General features: G+C 42.0%; 1 protein-coding gene across 3 annotated transcripts in view; it reads left to right on the top strand.

Moving 5' to 3' along the window:
- The window catches only part of LOC147673383 (C-type lectin domain family 4 member A-like), a 51,143-nt gene that overhangs the window by 20,403 nt on the left and 17,500 nt on the right, over positions 1-13,240 (top strand). For 2 of the 3 annotated variants that reach the window (XM_086947239.1, XM_086947240.1), the window contains 2 exons: positions 5,534-5,679; positions 8,813-8,929. In XM_086947239.1, coding sequence (XP_086803365.1) covers positions 5,607-5,679; positions 8,813-8,929 — 190 coding nt within the window. In that variant the 5' untranslated portion in view covers positions 5,534-5,606. Of the gene's footprint in view, positions 1-2,332; positions 2,474-5,533; positions 5,680-8,812; positions 8,930-13,240 lie in introns of those variants that run through there. The other variant, XM_086947241.1, reaches the window with a different exon arrangement.

Below are 13,240 nucleotides of genomic sequence, written 5' to 3'. Positions count from 1 at the left end.
AAGCTCAGTCATTGCTAGTGCTAATCGAGTAGCCAAGATGTTAGCGAATATTTTGCCATCTGAATTGATAAGCGAGATGGGCCTATAAGAGCCACACTCAGTAGGGGGTTTATTTTTCTTTAAAAAGAAGACTATTCGTGTCAAATTCCAAGATTCTGGTACCACTCCATTGTAACCAATATATTGAGTTACCTCTCTAAATAGTTTGATTAAGTGCTCATTGATAACTTTATAAAACTCCAGAGGTATTGAATCTTCCCCTCTAGCTTTTCCCAAAGGGAGCGCAGATATTGCTAATAATATTTCCTCATTGCTGATGTCATTACCCATAATAGCAGTATCTTCTTCTTTTAATTTTGGCAGGTGTATATTCTGAAAATAGTGTTGTATATCTAAATCATTAGGAGTAGTTTCAGAAGTATATAGCTTCTGATAAAAAACAAAAAAATGTTCTAAAATCCCTTTTGGTTCTGTATATGTAGTCCCATTTGCTGATTTGATTGCTTTAATATGGGTTTTAGCCTGATCGTCGGCTACCTTATGAGCAAGGACTTTTCCCATATGCTCACCAAACTAATATTGTATAGCACAGTATTTATTAAGTCTATTGATCATTCTTTCCCTAAATACCTTTTTAGCTGCTACCCTTCGATCTATTAAATCTCGTGACAACTCCTGTTGGTTAGATGAAGCGGATGAACCTTTTCAGCCTGTCTCATAAGCAAAATACCCTGCTGTGTTTGGTCTTGCTTTTTTTTATTTAGCTGTAGTATGTATTGTAATGTCAGACCTCGAACCACTGCTTTCCAAGTATCCCATATTATAATAGGTGTAGATGTATCCTTATTTTCCTGAAAAAAGAGTTTGAGCTGCTTGCTAATAGTCTCTACATAAGTCTTGTCTGTAAGTAAATATTTTGGGAAAGTAAAAGTTTTGCAAATCATTTCTGCTGGTGCTGCTTGAAATTTTAACATAAGGGGATTGTAGTCAGAGGTCATACGTGGGCATATCGTCATCTCAGCTGTTGTAGCAATACAGTTGGAAACCCATACCATGTCGATTCTTGAATATGACTGATGCAGAGATGAATAATAAGTGTATCCTGCAGTGTTAGGGTGTAAGTATCTCCACAGATCCATCATCCGCCTGCCCCGACCCCCGCCTGCCCCGACATTGTCCCCCGGAGCCTTAGAAAGGCGACATGTGGTAGTCACAGCAGTGCACTATAATGTAAAACCGTCTCACGGTATTGCAGGGCAGCTATTACTCCAGCCTTCGCCTGGAAATTACCATTTCCATGTGTTTAGAGTGGGGATAAACCGAACCAGATTTCCTGGCTTTCCTTCGGGCTGCTTGCTTTCCCCGGCCCCGCCCGCCCCGTCCGCCGCCTGCCCCGACCTCCGCCTGCACCGACATTGTCCCCGGAGCCATAAAAAGACGACATTTGATAGTCACAGCAGTGCGCTTCGGGCTGTTTGCTTTCCCCGTCCACATGAAAAGTACCACGAAAAGAGGGCACATTTAAACACGGTTCCGAGGTTGACGGATCACTTTCGCCTGTGGGGTCTCTTTGAGCGGGTTTTACCCTTGACGGGGCTCGGCGTGCCGAGATTCCAGCATGGTAACATAATGCCCGCGTGTCAACCTAATGACCCTTAAAGCTGAAACGCTGGCGCTCTGCAGTTCAACTTCCTGAGCTGTGTTTGAGGTAAAACTAATGAGCATGATCGTGGTAGTTTGGAGCCTTACATCACCCCGTCCCCCGCCTGCCCCGACCCCCGCTGCCTTACCTCAGCTGCCGCCCCTCGCCGCGCCATGTCCGCCCCGTGCTCCTGACGTCAGCACGCAGGTCGCGGCCGGCGCTACTTCGAGGGGACTACTTTTTTTATAATGTACATTTTTGAACTAGAACGCATTTTTTTAACTGTTTAACTTTTAAATGGCCTATGTCCATCTGCACACCCTGAGGATTCCAACGATGTATCGGGTGTGTGGATTGGCGCTGTGGTTCCCGAGTTTACCTGCCTTTATAATAAATGTACAGGAATTTATACAGCAGCCCAGCAGGAGTATAGATAGCTTGGGACCTTAATTGTATGTTACAATATTGTCATGGCACTGTTTATAGAAGACATGCTGCCCATGATGGCAGACTTTGTGTCTTCTCTAGCAACGCGTAACGTTAGCAAATTGCAATAGCAAGCATCATGCAGATCTGACGTGAAGCGCCAGTCGCACGTTGGCTGCGAAATTGTGGTTCTGTCTAACTTCCCTTTTGATACTTTGCGGAAGTCTCTGCCCTGGGACTACTTCATCCCAAGCCATAATCAATGCATTCTGTAGAGCTGGTTCCTCAACCGTGCACGAACTATGCGCTTCGTTGCTTGCCACCTGCACTATGTGAAAATAGAGGGACTGACTTACCAGGAGGTGCCGGGCTGCTGGCGAAGAGACCCACTCACCACGCTGATTTGTAAGTAAAGAATGATGAATGGTCACCAGTGCAGGCAACACTAAGGTCACCATGGCTTGCTTCAGTGGTGTAACACAAGATCATAGGGGCCCCCCTGCAGAATATGAAGCGTGTCCGTTAGTCTCCTATTTCTCACATCTATTCATTGGCCTGTTGCTGAAGGGTTGGGAGCTTCTGATTGGGGGACACCTTGCACCAGATGTGCTGCATGGGCTTGCGTACGCCTCTGGCTTGCCTCCGTACCGTACAAATGACGCGCAAGAGTAACTCTGCCCTCTTAGTGCAAATATACTGAGTCTAAGGGTAACAGATTTTAGTGTGAGGAGATAATTAGTGGAATAATCTTTCAATAGAGCTACTGTTTAAACATTAGAACATTCAAATTAAGAAAAAACAATCAGCATCCATGCTCACAACCTAGACAGAAAAAACAATCAGCATCCATGCTCACAACCTAGACAGAAAAAACAATCAGCATCCATGCTCACAACCTAGACAGAAAAAACAATCAGCATCCATGCTCACAACCTAGACAGAAAAAACAATCAGCATCCATGCTCACAACCTAGACAGAAAAAACAATCAGCATCCATGCTCACAACCTAGACAGCAGTGTAAATTTGCTTTCTATTTTTAATAACTTTTTTTCGGTAATTGTCTTTACTTATCTCTCCTCTTTTACTTGGTTCTCTTAAGATATTAGAATAATTTATATTTGTATATTTTGATTTCTTTTCAACTACTTCAAGGATTTCCGCAGGGCACGTTTCAGCTAAGTTCTGTGTTTTTTTTATATTTTAGAAAAAAAGTTTACAACTAGAAGAAAATCTCATTTTTGTTCTCTCAAAGTTTCATTGCTATCTAAAGAGCAAAGGAAACCTTATAGAAATGTATGACCGGCACTATATTTTCTATGTGTTCTTCTACGTCTTTCTCTCTAACCTCTGACCTCACGTTCTGGGTTTTTAAATACTTATTGTTCGTCCGGGTCTACGTTTGGCCTCAGATTTGACACCGGAAGAAGAGAGAGAGATAAGGGCTCCTCTACATTCTCTTGGGGACCACTGTTTTTCCAGCTTTCAAACTTCAAAATAATGGAAGGACGTCCAGATTTTTAGGCTTGGAATTGTATAACTTCCACAGCTACAAATATATGCCCCCTCATTGTAGGCGACCAGGCTTCCATGCATGATTTATCGTTTTTTCAAATACATAAATAATTAAGAAAATAATACAATAAGAAGGCAGCTTACCACACCAGGTTGTGTCCATGGTACGAATCCATGCCAGATTTTCAGGATTACCATTGGCCATTTAAAAGAGTCCATTCATTGTATTTAAAATTATTTTCGTCTTTTATTCTAGCATGAGACCGTTTTCCTGGTCCTAATTTGGACACCCTGGTTTATATTCTCCGCCACCGCTAGCTTCCATTCCTTGTACTCCTGCCCTCAAGTTTCTTCCCTAATCCTCAATTTGTGTTTACGGACTCTGTGGACCCCCGCCCCCTTACCGTAACATACCTAATACCCATACCCAAATCTGCCCCTACAGTTCTCCCTCCTCCCCCCACAGCTGCCTTTCGTCGCCTCAGCAGTCTTCTTGGCACCAGAGGGTGGTTTCTTTTTGTCGCACGACACTCTCTGCACCCACTTCCTTCCTCTTTCACTAGTGTTAGAATTGTGGAAGTGACATTACTGACTCTACCCCAGCTCAGTTAACTTTTCAAATGTTCTTGGAGAATTCTTCCTGCCTTTCTATAGGCTGTCCACCTATGTGTACGACCCTTAGGTAACATGCCAACATTACATATGATACGCACACATGCTACATGCTGCATACATTTCAGATTTCAACAAAAAGAATTGTTTCAAGCACAGAGATCAAAAATGAATTTAAAAAACGCCACTATTGGTGCAGTGCAACGCCAATATAATTTAAAATGGTAAAATAGAAAAAGTATCCTGCCACAGTGTGTTACTAATCATGGTGCATAATTTGCCTTTACTTGGTGCATAATTTAGTAAACCCAGGTGCATAATTTGATCCTCCTTTGCTGAAAAATTACTCTGACTCCTTGTATATGTAGCCATTCTTATGGCCAGTTGTAGAGAACTCTATCTAGATGCTTAAGCAATAGGATTATAGTTGCAAAAATTGATGCTACTCTTTGCAGCATTCACAGAAGGATGGATGGCTAAGTTGGCCCTGCTCAGATTCATACCAGTTCTTTGGGCAAGCATTTAGGGTGTGAATTACTGAAGATTTTCAATGCCTTAACCGTTTCACTTTCAGGATTTCTAATATTTTCCTAAACATGTTATGACAATTTGTACAGTGTAAGGGTAGTACTTTATTGAAAATAGTCCAAGCATGCTTGTAGAATGTTTGCACTGTATAATAAAGGATTTAATTGAAATAAAAATTAATAAACCGCTCCATTTACCCGTGGATAGTAAGTATATGAGAGCCCTCGACTCTAACAACTTGAAAATGTCCCCCAAGGAAAGCAATGTACCTCAGCCAAAAATGTCAGTCGCCATGTTCTGATCGGGTAGAGCCTCCTATCCTGGTCTTAAAGAGACAGAAACAGGATTTTCATAATTGTTTTTGGGTCTCAAGTCAAAATATGATCCATGGCCCTTCTCTGGTTTTATCGCAGCCCCAGTGAAGTATAAGGTTACCTGTCCTACCAGGTAGTGCTTTTGTGATATGTAAATTGATTTAGCAAGTGGCAGTGACAGCCCTACAATAACCCTGACTGCTCCCCCTTGTGGATGTAGCCTGCCACATATTCAGGCTATCCATCAGAGAAAAAAGTTCATGCAATTTGTATAACGGAAATCATGTGTATGTATGTTAACCTGAAAAACTTCCACAATAGCAACTATTGAGGGCCGGTGTTGTGATTCCAACTTAGAACCTCCATCGTTCATCGGGTGAAACTGTTTATTTATTTGTTTTGTAACAGAACAGTCAATCTTCAAATGTGCCATTCTTGTCTCCTTCTTACTTCTCCAAAAGTATTTTTCTAGTATATGTTGTCTTTACCCTCTCTAGCATCTCTGAGAAGCTGGCAAAAATGAATCTCCACTAAACCGCACCGCGGCTGAGGAGGCGGAGTCTTACAAAAATGGAACCGGATGTTACCTATGCGGAGGTGAAATTTCGTGATGGAGCTAATAAAAAAGCAGTGATAAAAACAGGTATGATAGCTTGGTAGGTTTATCCAATGCGATTTAAGTAAATGAGTGAGCCCCTTTTACTGATACGCCGACAATGAGCCTAAGTCGCAAAGTTTTCTACCATGACCATGTATTTCTTATGCCTCAAAATTCAAGAGGTAGAACAAAATTCTCCAAACAACTGATAAAATGCCTCCAAGCGATAAATGGATGCATTCAGGTGAGGTAATCCATCCCCCCACTAACAGGATATATATTGGTGATGGAAGGCCTCCATGAATTTACTCAATTATCATGGCATACAGAAGTAAATAGTGCACAAGTCTGGGATTAGACTAACAATTACTGATAGGATATCACCAAATGTATATAATCATGTATAGATATAATTTTATGCATTAACAGTATGTATTATGGTGAGAAATTGCCATCCAGCATTAACCAGATATATCCTCATGAGCACATGCCTCTCAGCCATCTCTAGATCTGCTAATTATTATTATGTTTCTTATATAGCGCCAGAATCGACTCCCGAAGGGGTATCTCCGCGCTTGCCTTGGGAACCCGTCCTACCTTTTCCCTGTGAGATAGCCCCTACAGGTCATCCCCAAGGTGAAAGCCAGGCATCCCGCCGCGGGGGGCCGTTGTGGAGATTAAGCAAGCTTAATGCCCAGAGTTGCAGAGTGTGAACCCGTGATTAGAGTGGGCACCGAAGCGAGAATTATCGAGTCCGTGGACATTTGAGCTCAAGACCCTGCCGCGTCGGGAATCGAACCCTGGTCCCGGGTCTGACCTCTGCTTCAGGGTCTGCCTGCTCTAACCAGTGAGCCACACTTCTCCACAGTTCTAATGCCTTTCTGGATTAACTGGAAGATATTCGGGGGAGGAATGCCTGTCGGTATGAATTTGAGATTGTTTTTTTTTTTTTAACTCCATCAGAGATGATTAACACCGGATATGATCTAGATAGTTTCTGGTTAGAGACTGAGGACTTTCATTTTTTTTTTTTACGAAGCTTTATATAGCACGAACTTGACCCGAATCAGGTATCAGAGCGCTTTACGTAGCACCAGTTGCATTACACAAGGACACATAAATACATATATATATTTTTTTTGTTAGGCACAGGGAGATTAAGTGATTTGGCCAGAATCACAGGATGTTCAGAGTCGTTGCCGAGGCTCGAGCCCAGTTCCCCAGAATCGAGGAAAACCACCCCAGCCGTCAGGCCAACTCCTCTCCCCCATTTATTAACTGGATATATTCAGGCAACTGATTAACCACCAGCATTAACCAGATATATTCTAATGAAGAAATGCCTCTACAATATCCTGATATTTTCTGTTCAACAAATGCCCATGTGGGTTTGTTTACTTGAATATATTGGGCTGACGATTGCCTCTCTGCATCAACTGTACATTGTCTGGTGAGGGTCCCCCTCTATGCATAAACAGTATATGTTTTGGTGATTAACTCCTGCATGCGTGATCTAGATATTTTCTGGTTAGAAATGGACTACTGATTAGAGAATGCCTCCATGCATTAACTAAATATATTCTGATAAAGTTATGTATGTGAGTGTGTGTGCATTAACTTGATACATTTTGTTGAGTGAAGCCTTAGTTGGTCTTACTTGGTCAGAGATAGCTACACTCAATAATTGGATATATTCTGCTGAAAGAAAGCCACTATGAATGAACCAGAGGTATTATGGTAAATGACCACATAATAAATTAATTAATTAGATACATTTGAGGAAGGAACGTCTTCCGACATTAACTGGATCCACCCTGGTGATGTTCAGGAATTTCTAATGACTTGAGAAAAATAGTAAAGCTTCATGAAAGTAAATTAAAAAGATGTTCACCATTGTTTTACCTGTTGCTTTTAAAGTTAGCATATTTTACTATTAATCTTGATTAGTGACTTTACACTATTATCAATTGTATACCATTGATTTTTAATTTCCTGCTTTTTGCAATGAACTTTCATCATTGACATTTTTTTCACATTTTGTTTTTAATACATAACTGTTAAGATTTATTTTTGCGGGAGACAGCTTTAATAATTTGGGTTTATCATGGATTTTGAGACTGACCTCTCTCTCCACTGAATATTTATATGCAATGCTCTTCCTTTTCGCATAACTTTTGAACACCCTTTCTGTTTGTCTTAATTTTTGCATTATTCTTGGAAAAAAAAACATTTATTTTATTTAAACTTGGCTTAGGTATTGAAGTTCCTAATATCTTAATGTGTGTTGTATTGGATGGCTTATTAAGCACCACACGGACTGCACATTCAATGTCTCATTTCCTAATGTAAGCTTTTTGCCAACTCTATTGATTTTGAACCAAGGTTGCACTCAGTGAAACCCCTTTATCTGTGAGGACTGCCTATTTGACATACCCAAATAGATCAGTTTTTCAGAGTAACGAGTATATGGCTCAGTAAAACGTTTTACTGGGTGAAGGGTCCTCACATTTCTATTACAAATTGTGTTGAATCTACTTTTTGATTTGCAAAACAATTCATTGTCTAGACCCTGGCTACCCAATCCCTGCATGCCTTAGAATTTCAAATCAAGAGGAACAAGAAACCCAAGATTGCTTTTTCTTGTATTTTCCTGCATTTCAAGATAAGGGGAAAGGCATTAAAGAGACATGCCACCACTACTTTACCGCTCTTTGCTGCTCTATAGCATGAATAAAACATAGCATTTGACACAATACCTAACCACTACATCTCATAATAAGTTTTGATAAGCATATGTGGAGTATGAGTAGTAAATATATACCTCCCTTGTCCATGTAGTAGTAGGCAATTTGATTGATTTTGTAGGCCAATATTATAGTCCTTGATAGTGTGTCATACAACTGTTAAAAGGTGCCACAATTGTATATATTAACAAGCAAATTGGATACTGGTGAATAAAAGTGGGAATAGGAAAAGTAATCAAAAAATATGTATTTAGTGGTGAAATGAAGAGGGCTTTTCCACTTAGAAAAAAGGAGGAAGATGTGAAGGAAAAACATCCGCTTCTAAAATTGCATAAGAAAATATTAGTTTTCTTAATGGTTTTAACCTAGGTGCTTTTTCAAACATATGGTCAACATCCTCTTAACAATCAAATGAATGGTCTTTGTGTTTTTAGATGCCAAGACAGACTCCCAGGCTCAGGCCGAGAAAAAGACATCACCAAAGATCTTGATAGTGTTATTGCTGGTGATCCTCATTCTGCTAGCAGGAGTGTGTGTTCTGATAACTCTCTGTAAGTACCTTGTGTTTTATGATCATCCTAATCTAGAGGTCAGGCATTGTTTCTTGATTCTGACAAGGTCACCAGAAATGTATTTCTTCCAAATCATGGGTATACCAAGTCTTTTTTTAAACCTCTGTTTATTAGTATCATGGATAGGTAGAGAGTATACATCGCGATATACGACAGACAAAACTGTTCGTTTTGCATGTAGGAACGTATTAGAGTCGAGGTTCATTGTCTCCAAGTAACCAATTATAGTAGAGTAACAATAATAGACACATGGGTAGGTTCTCTTCTAAAGTGGCAGTATACAATGTGTGTAGTGGCGCATAGTGTTCATTGACATGCATATGGATAAAGATAATACATTTCTTTCTAGTGTCCTTTTGGGTCAGGGGTATTCCGATCTGCTCCATTGTGGCAGTTTCCATCAGCATTACCAGGTTCGTTTGTCTTGGTGTTGGGGGGTAAATCCTGGGCCCCGGCGAGTTTGCGTACTCTACAAAAATGTGGGTGAATTCCCTCCAAACATCTGAGATTGTTCTTCTTTGCGAGCAACAGGCTTCTTCCTGCAGTAGAGCTTCTTCTTCCGCCCTGGCCCTGCATTCGACCTCAATAACCCATTTAATAGTTTGGTGGCTGCATTTAGGATTATACAAAAAAACTAACGGCACTGTCCTATGGCCCTTTATTAAAGATCATATCAGCTAAATTATTACCAACCTTGACATATGGCTCTGAAGTTTTAAATGGTAAGTATGCGGAGATAATTAATAATGCAGTTGCTAAAACTTACAAGATTTTATTCCATCTACCATATAATGCCTCGCAAGCACAGGTGAGGTTGGAGTTTGGGATAAATAATCAGCAACACGCACGAAAAGGTCAAATCCTAAAAGTATGGAATCGTATAAAAAATGACCGTGACAATCAAATGTCCCGGATACTATGGCAAGAAGTGAAAGACAACCGGAAACTGCACGTTTGGGCATATTTAAAGGAAGCGAAGGAAGAATTCGGAGTAATATCAATTTGGGAGAATACAATTACCCAGGAAAGTTTCAAAAGAACAATTAATAAACTGACTAATCATCTTTCACTGATAAAAGACAAAGAGGTACTTGTAAAAAGAAGACACGCATGGCCAATTATAAATGGATTTAAAAACAAGCATTAGAAATGCAATTGGGCTCAGATTTATTTGAGTTTGAGCTAATGGCATTGTAAATGCCAATGTATTGTTGCTATGTGTTATGGAGTGTGTTCATGTGGTGTGTACTGCCAGTGATCTCCTTGTGAGTGTGAGAATATTGCACCGTTACTGCCTGTGATGTCCTTCTTGTGAGTGTGAGAAGCTTGCACCTCTGCTGCCTGTGGTCTCCTTGTGAGTGTAAGAAGCTTGCACTGCTGCTGCCTGTGATGTCGTTCTTGTGAGTGGGAGAAGATTGCACCTCAGCTGCCTGTGGTCTCCTTGTGAGTGTAAGAAGCTTGCACAGCTGCTGCCTGTGATGTCCTACTCACTACTCTACTCTACTCACTACTCTACTCACTACTCTGCACTCACTACTCTACTCACTACTCTACTCACTACTCTACTCACTACTCTGCACTCACTACTCTGCACTCACTACTCAACTCACTACTCTACTCACTACTCACTACTCTGCACTCACTACTCACTACTCTACTCACTAGTCTACTCACTACTCTACTCACTACTCTACTCACTACTCTACTCACTACTCACTACTCTACTCACTACTCACTACTCTACTCACTACTCTACTCACTACTCTGCACTCACTACTCACTACTCTGCTCACTACTCACTACTCTACTCACTACTCTCCACTCACTACTCTACTCACTACTCACTACTCTACTCACTACTTTCTACTCACTACTCTACTCACTACTCACTACTCTACTCACTATGCTACTAACTACTCACTACTCACTTCTCTACTTACTACTCTGCACTCACTACTTTACTCACTACTCTACTCTACTCACCTCACTACTCTAATCACTACTCTACTCACTACTCTACTCACTGCTCACTACTCTGCACTCACTACTCACCTCACTACTCTACTCACTACTCACTACTCTACTCACTACTCTACTCACTACTCCACTCACTACTCACTCACTACTCACTACTCACTACTCTACTCACTACTCACTACTCTACTCACTACTCACTACTCTGCACTCACTACTCACTACTCTACTCACTACTCTACTCACTACTCACTACTCACTTCTCTACTCACTACTCTGCCCTCACTACTTTACTCACTACTCTACTCACTACTCACTACTCTCCACTCACTACTCTACTCACCTCACTACTTTCTACTCACTACTCTACTCACTACTCACTACTCTACTCACTACTCACTACTCTACTCACTACTCTACTCACTACTCACTACTCTACTCACTACTCTGCACTCACTACTCACTACTCTGCACTCACTACTCACTAATCTGCACTCACTACTCTACTCACTACTCTACTCACTACTCTACTCACTACTCTGCACTCACTACTCACTACTCTACTCACTACTCTGCACTCACTACTCACCACTCTGCACTCACTACTCTGCACTCACTACTCACTACTCTGCACTCACTACTCTGCACTCACTACTCACTACTCTACTCACTACTCTACTCACTACTCTACTCACTACTCACTCACTACTCTACTCACTACTCTACTCACTACTCACTACTCTACTCACTACTCACTACTCTTCTCACTACTCACTACTCTGCACTCACTACTCACTACTCTACTCACTACTCTACTCACTACTCCACTCACTACTCACTCACTACTCACTACTCCACTCACTACTCTACTCACTACTCACTACTCTACTCACTACTCACTACTCTACTCACTTCTCATTACTCTGCACTCACTACTCACTATTATGCTCACTACTCACTACTCTACTCACTACTCTCTACTCACTACTCTACTCACCTCACTACTTTCTACTCACTACTCTACTCACTACTCACTACTCTACTCACTACTCACTACTCTACTCACTACTCTACTCACTACTCTGCACTCACTACGCACTACTCACTACTCTGCACTCACTACTCACTACTCTACTCATTACTCACTACTCTACACTCACTACTCACTAATCTGTACTCACTACTCTACTCACTACTCTACTCACCACTCACTACTCTGCACTCATTACTCACTACTCTACTCACTACTCTGCACTCACTACTCACTCTGCACTCACTACTCACTACTCTACTCACTACTCTGCACTCACTACTCACTACTCTGCACACTCACTCTGCACTCACTACTCACTACTCTGCACACTCACTCTGCACTCACTACTCACTACTCTGCACACTCACTCTGCACTCACATTGTTGTGTGGTACCGAGTAACAGCGCTTTCCAACACAATGTCTTGACCCACGCAAGGCAAAATCCCAGGAACCTCTTTGTTCCCTGTCAATCTGAGAAAATCTATTTTTAAAATTGGATGCTTTCAGGGACCCACTGTGTTGGGGTGAAAACGGTGGGGAACTATTTCACACACAGCTGAAATTGAGGTTTCAGATGTGCAATCACTTCGGAATCAATCAGGTTCCCGACGAAATTGTGAATCAGGAGTTCAAAAGTTCAAGAGCGGCCCTCTTTCTGAGACACAATGGCAAAAGCACTGATTTCCGAACTACACGGGCAGAATACCAACAAGTAAATCATTTCTCTGTGAAATGTGTAAATCTCCAAAACACCTTCACCTGCGGCTCCTATCTCCACGAGACGACCACCGGGGTGTTCTGCCAGCGCCATGCTCGGCTGAGCCCATTCATGCAGACCAGAGAGCTGCTTACCGCGCACAAAGGGCCCCTTGGTGCTGGCAACCTCCAGCAGCCGCTCCATCGGTGGCAATTTGCTTCGTGCCAGGAAATCCCAAATCCCAAAGTGATGACTTTCGAGTTTCTTGGGATGCGTGCGAGCTCTGCTCACAAGCGCTGCTAATTAGGATGTGCAACGTTGCGTGCACGCATGGGGCGCGAGGAGCTGTGGTGTGCCAGGCGGGGAATCGAACCCGTTGCACAAAAACACGCTCCTGTGAAAGCCTCCTGCTGAGACGGCCCGGGGTGCACCTCTCGCGCCCGTCTCGCGCTCAGTGTTTCTCATCTTCGCGGATCTACCCTGCTCCTAGTCTGGAAGCACTTGCACCGCTTAGACCATCTGGATTGCATTACACGGGCACTCTGACAGCTCGTAATTAAGATTAATAAGTCTGCCGTGCGCGTA

The sequence above is a fragment of the Lissotriton vulgaris genome, chromosome 12, assembly GCF_964263255.1.
Source record: "Lissotriton vulgaris chromosome 12, aLisVul1.2, whole genome shotgun sequence".
NCBI lineage: Eukaryota > Metazoa > Chordata > Amphibia > Caudata > Salamandridae > Lissotriton > Lissotriton vulgaris.
This window is presented reverse-complemented; position numbering and strand designations above follow the sequence as displayed.